This window comes from Sinocyclocheilus grahami, unplaced genomic scaffold (genome assembly GCF_001515645.1).
Source record: "Sinocyclocheilus grahami isolate Dianchi unplaced genomic scaffold, SAMN03320097.WGS_v1.1 scaffold348.1, whole genome shotgun sequence".
Taxonomy (NCBI): Eukaryota; Metazoa; Chordata; class Actinopteri; order Cypriniformes; family Cyprinidae; genus Sinocyclocheilus; species Sinocyclocheilus grahami.
This window is the reverse complement of record NW_015505527.1, coordinates 585,621-599,118: the sequence shown is the minus strand read 5'-3', so window position 1 is coordinate 599,118 and position 13,498 is coordinate 585,621. Positions and strand designations below refer to the sequence as shown.

Here is a 13,498-nt window from a genome sequence, read left to right as displayed (position 1 = left end):
CCTAAACTCGCTAGTTCAAACTTATGCGCCCTCCAGAAGCTTGCGTTCTGCAAGTGAACGCTGCCTTGTGGTGCCATCCCAAAGAGGCTCAAAATCACTCTCACGGACCTTTCCCTGGACTGTGCCCAGCTGGTGGAATGACCTCCCAATCTCAATTCTAACAGTCTTTAGCCATTTTCAAAAAACATCTAAATACACATCTTTTTCGCCAGCACCTGACCAACTAATACTAGCACTTGCCTATTCTGTTCTATTTCATTCCATTATTAAAAAAAAAAAAAAAAAACCCTAGCAACGTGTACTGTGCTAAACTAACTGAGACTTGTCATGGCACTTGTATATTGTTGTTGTTCTCTCGTTGGTCTGATTGCTTCTATTGTTCTCATTTGTAAGTCACTTTGGATAAAATGATTAAAATGTAAATGTAAATGTTTGATACATTTTAATTTGAATTTATGCAAGATTGTCATGACAAAATGTACCCAAGATTGAATTGTTCATTTTGTAAATTTTCATGCAGGATTGTCATGACAAAATGGGCTTAATAGTGAATTGTTTATTTTATAAACTTCAATTTAATTATTGTGTACATTTTGACTGTTACTTTTAAAATGATGCTGCTGTTTGTGTGTGTGTGTGTGTGTGCGTTTTATTGAAATGTTTTAGTTTTCATGTAGAAAAATCTATGATGCACGTGTTCTTGACTTTGGAGTAAACATTTATTTTGAATCTTGTGATAAAAAGTATATTTCACATAAAATGCCCAGAAGTTTCAAACATTATTTTTAATATCACAAACAGGAAATAATTTGCATAATACAATGAAATTAATAACTGTATAGACCTACAACTAAATTACACAAGATTAATGTTTATAAAATGCTTAATATATCATTATAAAATGCATACATACATAAAGTATGACGTATTGTGTAATAAAAGCAAATTACCCCTTAAAAACCGCAAGGTGGCGCTACTCTGTTAAGAACATAAGCTCCGCCCCTCACCTCCTGTTCTGGGTTCAGAAATTGCTTGTACTGCCGGTCTGCAGCCATAGACATAATAAATACCTAGATGCCTCGTTGGCCGTTTTGAGCCATTGCTGCGATACATCAACGCGTCTGCCATGTTTGTGAGGGCAAGACTGCCTTAAAGGGGTCATATGATGCGATTTCAAGTTTTCCTTTTTCTTTGGAGTGTTACAAGCTGATTGTGCATAGATAAGATCCCTGAAGTTGCAAAGACTAAAGTTTCAAAACCAAAGAGATATTATTTATCAAAGTTAAGACTCTGCCACGCCCCCGTAAAACGGCTCGTTCTAACACGCCCCCACATATCTACCTCACTATGTGGAAATATTAGCATAATGCCGCCCAAATGTTCACGCAAAGAAAGAAGGCGTGGTTTCAGTAACCGCAGTTAGTGTTGAAGCAGCCATGTCAGGGAGACGCTGTGTGTTTCTAGGCGAAAGCAAAAGCACTTTATTTGGCCTTCCGATAGTAAATGCATTTAGGAATTTTTAAGATTCCTTACAACAGAACAGCAATGCATTTTATGGACGACCGTTCCGTGAACCTAGGAGAGGAGGTAATTCTGACTTTGCTATGACAATCTGGCGCTTCTGAATCAGCTACTGTTTTGTTATTAGTTTAAGTATTTGCTATTGACTGTTCAAATGCGGAGTTTTGCGCATCGTGTGTGTGTGTGTGTGTGCGCGTGCGCGTGTGTGTGTGTGTGTTTAAAAAAGCATCATATGACCCCTTTAAAAATAAATGGAGGTAAAAGGAGGAGCTGCGGTTTTTTTCTGGATAAAAACACGATAACGTTTACATTTATCAACCGATTTCAGAGGTTTGTGATCTACATGGAGTTAAAAATAACTCTGCCTCCAGTTATTTAGTTAGGTTTGGAAAATTATTAATTTTCATTAGAAATTGTGAAAACTCACACTTGTCTCACTTGTTGATTGATTGATTGATTAACAATTCTAATGTTAATGTAGTATAACTGTGACATATACATGTTTTGTAATTTTAATGTACATTAAATGAAATTAAGTTGTTTCATTGCTTTCTCTGTCTTCAACCCCAGCTTTTCTTGTGCTTCAGGTCAGAACACAGCTCATTCCCTTTGAAATACTGGAAGAAAATCGAAATAATACATCTTTAAGCACTAATAATTTACCATCATTGAGAAAATTGAATAAAACCAGCGAATACAAATCAAAAAGTGGCACTCTTGGTAGTCTGCTTTTTATTTTGATAGCACTCTATACAGATAAACTCCACAACAAACAATAACAAATGCAACTGATAAGCCTTTATGACCCAGTAAAACTTACAGTGGTAAAATATTATGCACTGATACAGCGCACTGTAAAAGTGATATGTAATATTAAAAAGTGTATGTAGTACAAGTTGTAGTAAAGGAACTTTAAATACTGTCGGCATATGCATAAGCATTTTCTTAATTTTTCTAAAGGGAGGAAAACGTCTCTGGTTACTCATGTAACCTTAGTTCCCTGAGAGGCGGGGACGAGACATTACGCATTATGAAACCCTTTTCCTCGAAATGCTGAAGCCTGATTGAATCACTGTGGAGGAAATTTTATTTCTATCTGAAATATTAATATTATTTGCTTCACTGTAGGCTACTAAAGAGTGTTCTTTAGACTGTCTCTGAGTGCTTCAGTTTGCTTCAGAATGCTTGAGTTTTTGATGAGCTGAGATAACAGGAAATCTATTTGTGTATGTGTGCAAGACAAGTGTGACAGAAATGTTATTTTAGTATAGACGTCCTGGATACTTAGAAAATGATTTGCATTAAATTCTTAGAAACACATCTGGAGGACATAGTTAGGCACCTTAAATGGACATATATGTTGAATTGCCTTCTCTAGTGCAGCTCAACCAGGTCTCGTCCTATTCGTCTGTATTTGTGATATCACAAATCCTGGAAAATATGAGTTGTAGTCCAAACGAGTAATTCGTTGTAGTTTTTGAAAAGTGATTTCTGTTAAATAAAATATCTCTTTTGAAGTGGACTTTGAGCTTTGTAACTTTGTGTAACACAGTTTGTAGATCGAGAAGAAGGAGGCAGTAACCGGCGAACGTTTAAGAATCAGCTATTGTTTTGTTATTAGTTTAAGTATTTGTTATTGACTGTTCAAATGCGGAGTTTTGCGTATCGTGTGCGTGTGTGTGTGCGAGCGAGCGAGCGAGGGAGAGAGAGTGCGAGAGCGAGAGAGAGAGAGAGAGACCGAGACACATCACAGTGGAGTCAGCTGTCTTAACCGTGGCTTGTGTACTGCAAACACATATTCATCACTGTGTCTGTCACGAGACTCTGTTCCCCTTTCAGGCTCTGTCTTTACATTTATTTTGAAAGATGAAGCTCGTGATTATGGTAAGGGGCGTTACATTTCCGACGAGTGCTTGCGGTGTTCGGCCAATCACAATGCACTGGGTCAGCTGGCCAATCAGAGCAGACTGCGCTTGTCGGAAGGAGGGACTTTGTAGAAAACGAAGCGTTTGAGAGAGGCGGGGCATAGAGGACTTACAATAATGTACAGTATTTGAAAAATAATGTGTTTTTTGAACATTAAAGCATGTCAACATATTCTGTTACACCAAATACACAAAATAATGATCTTTAAAATAGCATCATATGACCCCTTTAATAAAATAAACAAAGACAAAATGAAAGTAAAGCGGCAGCCCCTCGCGGACAACTGCCGCACACAAAACACAAAATAAAATCCAGGCCTGGTCCACTTTTGTCTTTCACTGTCATAACTCCTCCTTTTATCCTTCCGGAGCTCCTCCGTGGCACTTCGGACCAGTGAGTGGTGCAGGTGTCGCTCATTATCAATTACTCCACCGGCCTCGCTCCGTTCCCACGGCTCTCGGCCCCGCCCCCACGCGTCACACTTTGCAAATCTTTTTTATGCTCAAACAGCAATATTACAGATTAACTAAAGTTGAAAAAGTGAAAAAGCATAATAGAACCCCTTTAAAAGATGCTAAAATTGCTGAATACATTTTTAAACGGCTAAATTTGTTGCTATGTGCGTTGGAAAAAAAGTTGCTAGGGTGGTCTGAGAAGTTGCTAAATCTAGCATCAAAATTGCTATATCGGCAACACTGTAGGCTACTCGGGCATTTCAGCGTTTCCCGTCAAATGTCACAAACCACTCCCCTTTCCCTCGGCCCGCAGCTAAAGCAGGCGTGTAGCTGCCCCCGCTTGTAACACAGGCCCACACATCTTAGTCTTTTCCTCCTGTTATTAATAATCTCTTTTCCTGCTCAGTGGCCTCCAGCTCCCATAGCAGACACTATCCCAGAGGCTGATTTAAGCATGAGGCTGCCTCCGCTGACAATCGCGGCCCCTGCTCCTCTCCCTCACCACCCTACTTCATTCATTCATTCAAAAAAAGGCCTTCAAGAGCTACATTCGGTCGGACTGCTTCCATATCAAAGAAGCTCACCGAACCCTCATCTGCCGACCCCTTTAACTCCAGTCCATCCCTGTTCACTCGAACTCCAGACCCACCATAAGTAAATTTTCAGACGTTTAATGAGGCTCAGAGGTAGCATGAGTGCAATTAAATTAATAAATTCTTGTGAAGATTAATGTTTTAAATATACAATTTTGAATACAGAAATATGATTTAAATAACTGAAATTATACGCTAAAAATTAAACTAAATCTGCCAGCAGGTGGCGGCAAGTCACTGATTGTCTCACTGAATCATTCATTCAATTGATTCGTTCGAACAGCTGAATAATTCAGGAATGAAGCAAGTGACTGTCTTTATGAACTGACAGGAACTTCAATCCCTGTTGTCTGTATTACCCCACTGCCGCAGCAGTGACGGCTCCTGCAGGAGCCTTATCTGTATTTCCTGACTGCTGCAGCAGTAACTGCTCTCACAGGTTCGGGCAAATGCAGAGCTCGGAGCCCTCTCCTCGGACAGCACGCCAAATACACATACTATTCTTCTTGCTTTATTATCTGCAAGGCGAACTCATGAAGTGATGTTTTATTAACAAATTTCGGGAGGAGCACGCGCAGATAATCAACCCGGCCAATTCACTATCAGTAAATACATCATCTATCCAACCACCACAAGAGAGAACCACTATAAATAATCATTGCAGACTTACCTTCATTCTCTCTAGTCTTCCAGCATCCCTCCACCACCCCGACTCCTCACCGTCGACCCATTTCTACCGGGGGGAGCGCTCTGCATTCGGAGCCCTCTCCTCGGACAGCACGCCAAATACGCATACTATTCTTCTTGCTTTATTATCTGCATGGCGAACTCGTGAATCTCTGATTCTCCTCCGTGGCCATGGAAAAATTTATATTTACAATGACAACAATTATACTTCGTCATTAAAACGTTTCCAACAAAGAAATGGATCGACTTCTATCATCTTGTTGAACAAACACTTTATTTGGATAATCTACCATATGTTGGCTGAAGCAGCAGCGCTCATCTAGTGGGCGACACTGTTTTCACACTAATCAGATCAACATTGTAAACCAAATTCTACAAAACTTAAGATAAAAAAATCTAATTATCATGTGAAGCGATAAACTAGCTTCTCTTCCCTGTAAACAACCCAATGAAGAATGTGAATATTTAACTTCAAGGTCAAAACAAAACAACAGATAAGCAGATATCCGTATTAATTTCAGCATTTGTAGCAGAGGGTGATCCTCTCAAAATGGCGGTGGCGCCCCAGCATGCAATGCGGCGTGACGTAGATTCACATTCTCTACTGAAAATATAATTGACGACCCGCAAAACAATTATATTTTGTAATTTTATTTAATGTGTTTTTAGTTAACAATGGCCTGATTTATTTGAATAATCATTAATCATTCCGCCTTTTCAGGAAAAAAAAAGTATGTGAACTTAACTCATTTTTACATTGAACTCACCAAGATCGCTTGTCATTACCGACTAGCCTATATTAAATGCTTCTGATTGACTATTGTATTCATGCACTTAGGTTGCAATGCTCAATTGTTCAAAAAACACATAAATCTAAATGGAATCATGTTATGGACACTTTTAGACTTTTAATTGACCTAGACAATTACCAATAATCAATTAATTATGATCTCGTGGAAATGCTTACAGCTCTATACAGCTAAGTGGCTTAATCTACTGGAAAGACAATGATCCAGAGGTCATCGGCAGGCCTTGTTCCACTATACACCTATATACCTATGGTTATTCACCTAAACAGTTTTGCTTGTTGAATTCACAATTGTGTTTGATAGTGATAGATAGTTATAAATAGTCTTAAATAATTTATTAAACAACTCTCAGAGTTTGATTGTGTGACTCTTGGGAGACGCCGTAGACTATGGCATCACTGAGGTTCTTCACAAGCTGTGTGTCTTGCAGTGTTTGGGATATGGCATTCTGGAAGTACCTCCACTACAGTATATTGCAGGTGAATGTATCATCTTCAGCAATCTAGTCTGCATTCATTTTTTATTGTTGAGCTCATGAATCAAATCATATGTGGTGAGTGTAATGGGGTATTCACATTGGATGGCTCGCCTTCGACTCATTTTGAGTCACAGTTTCACTGATGTTTTTGTCTTCCACTTTCTGATGAATGGCCACCTGTGTGTCACTGCCATGCTTGCTGGTGGTCAAGGTTGATGTGCAGCTTTCCTTGGAAATTACTTGGTTCATTTTCCTTATTCCAGTGAATACTATAGCTCTAGGAGATTATCAAGGTTGATATCGTGAGAGTGTTGAATAGAGGATTACAGTATTAATGATCTTTATCTGTTCAAGTTAACTTGGTGTTTCAAGACTGAGGAGGGTGTGCTTTACTACTTGACTGATAATGTTCACTGCTGTCAGTCAAATATGACCGTTAACTACGATACAAACACAAACCTTTAGTTATCTTAAGTTACGGGCAGGCTTCTGCAGGAACCTGCCTTACAAGATGAATTCAATGACCATATACTTGCTTGGGTTATAGTAACACAAATGGACTATTGTACAAGATTTATGTATTTATTTATACAAATGTACAATTTCACAGTTTAAACATTTGATACAAAATTAGGATGAATTTGGAACAATTAGAGCATTTTTGACATCATATCGATATCAATAAGTGCCCCAACTTGAATTCAACATGGAAATACTCTAACAAAGAGTTATTTATTATGTACTGCTGTGCACGGTAAAAAAAAATTTTTTTTGAAGTTGTAAATAAAACATGTATGTTTTATAAGAAAATACTACGTCAGTCTTTTCATGTTTAAATCAGTGTTACAAAATTTTCATTCATTTTCATATTTTTCTAATTTTTTTTTTTTTGAGTACCACATTCTCAGAACACAAATGGTGCAAATGAAATATTCAAGAATGAAAATACCTAATTCTATCAATGAATTAGACATGCCCAAATTAAGATCTGCTACACGGGCCATCAAACAAATGGCTTTTTGACAAAACACAAAAAGTGCAAAACACAAAATAAGATCTTTTCATGAAGCGTTCATCTTTTTTGTCCATATATGAAAGTAAACAGGGTCAAAAACAATGAAAAAAATAAAACAAAACACTGAGACATTTTTCAGACATTTTCTGTTGTGTTTCACAGAAGAAATAAAGACATATATATGGGTTTGTATTGACATTAGGGTGAGTAAATGCTGACAGAATTTTAACTTTTGGGAAAACTATCCCTTTAATAACTTCTTATTTTTAGGCAAGTTGAGTCAAGTGAGCAGGGTGTGGATACCACACTAGGATCCATCAATATTACATCAGTAAGTTGAAGAAAGTAAGTTGGTTTACTATTAGAGAACTGTGGTTTGGCATGTGAATGTAGAGCATTGTCAAAACAATAATGCTTGTAGCATGAGTGATAATTCTATGAATAAAGCGACACCCTGTTTCTTGGAGGTAATGCAGTGCGTCATTATCAGCATTCTTCCCCATGATTGTGTAGCCTAGTGAACACAACTGAGAGACCATTTTGAAGGCTCAGGAAACCTTTGCAGGTGTTTTGAGTTGATTAGCTGATTGGCATGTCACCATATTCTAATTTGTTGAGATAGTGAATTGGTGGGTTTTTGTTAAATGTGAGCCAAAATCATCACAAATTAAAAGAACCAAAGACTTAAACTACTTCAGTCTGTGTGCATTGAATTTATTTAATACACGAGTTTCACAATTTGAGTTGAATTACTGAAATAAACTAACTTTTCCACGACATTCTAATTTATTGAGATGCACCTGTATACTGTGTGATATCATGATGACCCACCCAAACATCACCATTCCAGTCACCATACATACTCACCAGGCCTAGTCAGCACAGGAAGTGATGATTAACAGGAAGGGCTTTGATGTTCTGATTAGGAATTGAACAAGAATGGAAATATGTTCTTTAACGGCATATCTGTGCACACTGCAGTGGTGGGTTGTGGGTGTTTTACAGAGTTCTTATTGAAAGTATCTGTTGTAAAAACGTACACAAACAGGATATAAATTCAAGAAAATTTGATTTTAATATTTTTTTTTTTTTAAAAGCACTTTTTTTCCAAAGTGTATGAATACTCTTTACTCCTGATTCCTTCATTATGTAATCAGCAGTAAAATAAACTCAAATACTAAAAGAGTCATGACATACATCATAGTGAAACAGCAAACAAGCTGATATGAAAATAAAACTGAAGATCACTGGCATTTGAAAAATCATTGACTAAACTGGCAAGATCATTGGAATTTGACAAATCATTGGCTTAAATATCAAGATGATTGGCAAAATCGGCAAGATCATTGGCATTTGAAAAATAATTGGCTAAACTGGCAAGATCATTGGCATTTGAAAAATCTTTGAGTAACTTTAAGTAACACATGTGTGCGTAAACACATCACATAGTAGTATAGTGTCTTTTAAACCAAAGTGGTTCATACTTTCGGGTCAGTGCTGTGGTTCATTTAGGTCTCCGCATACCTATTCCACAAGACTACTGGTTCTATCAGCTATCACTTTAAGGGTGTTGACGTCTCACTTCTCATGTTCGTTTCTCTGTCTGAGTATTGTACTTTTACTGCAGTCTAGAACTGCTAAACGGTAATTCAGCATAGCAGGTCATAGGGAGCATCACTTGAAAATGGGGCTGAGGATAGTGGGCATGGTCTCGTTGACCTTCTCCTTGTATAAAGTATAGAGGGCATTCTTTTTGTTGATCTTTTTTATGCAACTGTAGGAATAGAAATGAGTTTTAGAGTCAATGTAAAATCAATGAAGAATTAACCTATCAAAGAATCTGTAAGTGTTTGTTTATTTATTAATAAATCTTTTGGCCATATACTTACATCTTCTTTAATATCCATAATGAAAGACAAAGGATGATGACTCCAGCAATACCAATGACCACCAGGCCCACCAGACCGAGATATGTCCATTTTGGAATGTATTGAGTTTCCTTATCTTCTGATGGTGACAGGAGAAAAAAGACATGAATGATCAAACTAACATTAGAAGTTTAAAATGGAAAGGACTATTTACAATCTAAGGACCATTTCTGAGAACTGTCCCCCCGACTGAGCCTGGTTTCTCCCAAGGTTTTTTCTCCATTCTGTCACCGATGGAGTTTTGGTTCCTTGCCGCTGTCGCCTTTGATTTGCTTAGTTGGGGACACTTCATTACCAGTGATATCGTCGACTTGATTGCACAGACACTATTTAAACTGAACTGAGCTGGATGATGACATCACTGAATTCAATGATGAACTGCCTTTAACTGAAAATTGAGTGTTTACTATTGTCATTTTGCATTATTGACACAATATTTTCCTAATTAATGCTGTACAGTTGCTTTGACACAATCTGTATTGTTAAAAGCGCTATATAAATAAAGGTGACTTGACTTGATGTTCTAACATCTTTGGATGTGTTAACCATAAATATTTTCAAAAGCTGAAAAGAGCACATTAAATACAACTACTATCTTTAAATATTCATAAACACATATCCCTTATAAAAGTTTCACAAGATCAGAATGACAGAATACTCTTTAATCAATAGGTCTAACCTGTACACTTTGTTTGGCTCCAGTCACTCCAAAATCCTCCATCAGCACAGTACATGTTCACCTTTGACCTGATTCGAAAGCAGGTTTTCTGACTTTCCACCTCTCTCGGGACGCCATAAGATGTGTCCTCTAAATTCTGAAGAACCATCTTTTCCTGAAGGGGGAAAAAAAGACCTCATGGATGCTTTTGACAGACTGGATTCTTGGCTCTTTTTTGGTGTTTTTATTGGCACATTAGCTAAATCAAATCTTGGTTTGACAATGCATGCCAAGATTCAGAATGAAATGCAAATGAATGGCAGGTGTTCATGTCAACAAGTGTTGTTTACAAATTACTAGATGTTACAAAGCTATAAAAAGACTTTTAGACAAGAGAGTCTTGTCATCAGTGTTTCTCAGTCCCTCTCCTGAAGGCATTTCGGATGTTTCCCTTATCTAATATGTCAGATTCTTATCAGCCCATTAGTACTCTATAATCTGAACTGGATGTTTCAAATGTGAGACACCTAAAATATGCAGCAACAACCACAAAAACATGAAAAGTAGAGCGGAGGATAATGTTTATTTTTACTTTGATTTTTATTTCTACTCCTCTTCATTGATGATTTGAATCTAACTGCACTGGATAGAAGAAAAACAGAACTATTAAAATACCTGCTTTTCTTTGCCATTTTCCATCGAAGTGCTGCTCTCCACCTCATATTCCAAGCAGTGTTCTGGCACCTGACCACTAGGTGGTGACCAATCTAACTTCAGCTCTCCATCAATCTCTGAGACATGCACAGAGGAGACCACTGCTGGTTTTACTGCCCAGAGAAAGAAAGTGAGAAGAAAATGAGGAATACGTTCTTTAAATGCACTTTACTATTGAGTCAGACCAGGTGCTTATTCTGTATATGTCCCTAGTTAGCCAAGTTTGCAGTTTCTAGACTTATTGTGAGAGATTTATTCTGACAAGTATAAAGCAGTTTGTAGTTACCATGGTTTTGGACCTCAACAGAAAAGTAGGCCGTTCTCAGACTTCCTGCTGGAGAGGATCCATTTACACATAAATTAAACTTAGAGAACTCCAAGAGTGATTCTCGAGGAAACCTGCATCCCCTTCGACCCTCAGGTAATACGATGTATTCTGGACATTCCTTTGTTTCATCCATTTCCCGGTGCCTGGAAGAACAGATATACATTTACTCATCAAGTTGAGTCTTTAAGTGTGCTTATTTTATTATTCAAAACGTGGGATATCAACATAAAACTGATTTGTTTGTTTCTATGTGCATCATTAGATATCATTAGAAAGAAAATTACGCATGCTATTGACCTTAGAGATTCAGAGTATGAACAGATGATTGGGTTTTAAATCGTATTTTAACATCAAATTGAAGATTCTGTTGACCTGCTACATACATTTACAGAAAGAACTAGACACTTGCTCGTTCTAGCTAAGCAGTTCTGACTCTTGACCTGTAGTGCAGTGGAATGCAGTGATCAGATCCTAGTGTTTCAACCATGACCACCAACCAAACTGGCTTATGTTAAACTTTGCCAAAAACAAATGTGTGTACTATATACTCTAGTAAGCATATCGTTTCTTTTTCCATGGAACAGATAAAACAGTGGAAGCTTTGGCATTTGAACACTGAACTCTATAAGGTTGCTCAGTACATTCAAGTAAAATTACTTGTGCTTCAACCTGTCCTCTGCTCCCCCTGAGGCACAGACAGTGAAAAAGCTCTTGATGCGTATGTAAAAAGCATTTGAAATGCTTTAATGGTGTTTGTAATCAGCATTTCACATGGAAGTGCTCACCAGTAATAGAGGTAGTGCTGTGAATTTGGAGGTTGGACAAGTCCTGGCTCCCAGGTGCATTCCATGTACTCCTTCCCATAGTAGACACAGTGAAAATCTCTTATTCGTGATCCCGCCACACCTGAGACAGGTGATAACATGTTTATTTTAACAGGTGATAACAATTATTACATTAAATGACAATAATTCTCAAGCTCAATCAATTAAATTTGCCATTATTATCTAATTTAAGGTAATGTAATCCAACAGACAGTTAGGCCTATAATGAGATTCAGCTGATCATTTCATAGAAAGACTCAATCTAACTCATGCAACAGTTGGTCCACTCCTCAAAAGCACTTTCCTTGAAAACAGGACATTAATATTATGAAAATGTTTGTGTAATAGATTCCAGATGGGTGTATAACTAGCATGTTCCTATATTTTATGTTCCTTTTAGTATTTCGCTTATGCAATACACTTTAGATTGAAAAGGCGTGTAATTATTTATGTTTAAATAATACAATTATACGTCTAAATGTCCAGAGAAATGGCCCTTTGCAGGAAGTTTGATTGATAAGCAACCTGACCAATCATAACGCAGAATCTGCCATTTTTGTCCGACAAACCAGACCAAAATCACTACAAGGCAAGCCTGCAAAAAAGCATAATGGCTAATGCTAACGCTTACGCTTTGGCATTACGTGGGAAAGGAGACCAGAGGCCATTTTGTTTGAATGGATGTCAATGGAGGAGAGGCTTCACTTCGCTGAATAAACAGCTTTTTAGAGGAAACGGTTTATAATTTAATGAATTGACAGCCTATCTGCCTTCAGTTTACGGCACTTCCCATTCATTCCTACGGTATCCATAAATGGTGATTGAGTGTCGTAAAATTCTGACTGAAATTCAATGACGGCAAGGCTGTAATGTGATTTGTTATTAAGTTACACGTGACACTTTCTCCAATAGTAAGTAATAGGTTAAATTAGATTAATGTTGGTGGACTTGAACTTGAAATTGAGAAATAGTGTTTATTGACATACAGTGCTGTGAAAAGGTTTTTGCCCCCTGCCTGTTTTTTTTTTTTTTGTGTAAATTTGTCACTTAAAAGATTCAGATCATCAAACAAATTTTAATATTACACAAAGATAATGCAAGTAAATACAAAATGCAGTTTTTAAATGATGATTTATTTTATTAAGGGAAAAAAGCTGTCCAAACCTGCCTGGCCCTACATGAAAAAGTAATTGCCCCCTAAATCTAATAACTGGTTGTGCCACGCTTTGCAGCAACAACTGCCATTAAGTGTTTGCGATAACGGGCAATGAGTCTTTCACATCGCTGTGGAGGAATTTTGGCCCACTCTTCTTTGCAGGATTGTTTTAATTCAGCCACATTGGAGGGTTTTCGAGCATGAATAGACTGTTTAAGCATCTCAATCGGATTTAAGTCCGGACTTTGATTTGGCCACTCCAAAACCTTAATTTAGTTTTTCTTGAGCCATTCAGAGGTGGACTTGCTGGTGTGTTTGGGATCATTGTCCTGCTACATAACCCAAGTGCGCTTGAGCTTGAGGTCACAAACTGATGGCTTTGATAGAGTGCAGAATTCATGGTTCC

General features: G+C 37.6%; 1 protein-coding gene across 1 annotated transcript; it reads right to left on the bottom strand.

The window, feature by feature from the left end:
• Positions 1 to 8,286: 8,286 nt before the first annotated feature.
• Positions 8,287 to 12,037, bottom strand: LOC107548445 (interleukin-13 receptor subunit alpha-2-like). Its single transcript, XM_016229115.1, has 6 exons — positions 11,898 to 12,037; positions 11,071 to 11,255; positions 10,746 to 10,897; positions 10,092 to 10,245; positions 9,374 to 9,488; positions 8,287 to 9,258 (listed from the first exon to the last, which is right to left on the bottom strand). Exons 1-6 carry the CDS (start codon positions 12,035 to 12,037, stop codon positions 9,159 to 9,161), a joined length of 846 nt encoding a protein of 281 aa, XP_016084601.1. The 3' UTR covers positions 8,287 to 9,158.
• Positions 12,038 to 13,498: the final 1,461 nt, after the last annotated feature.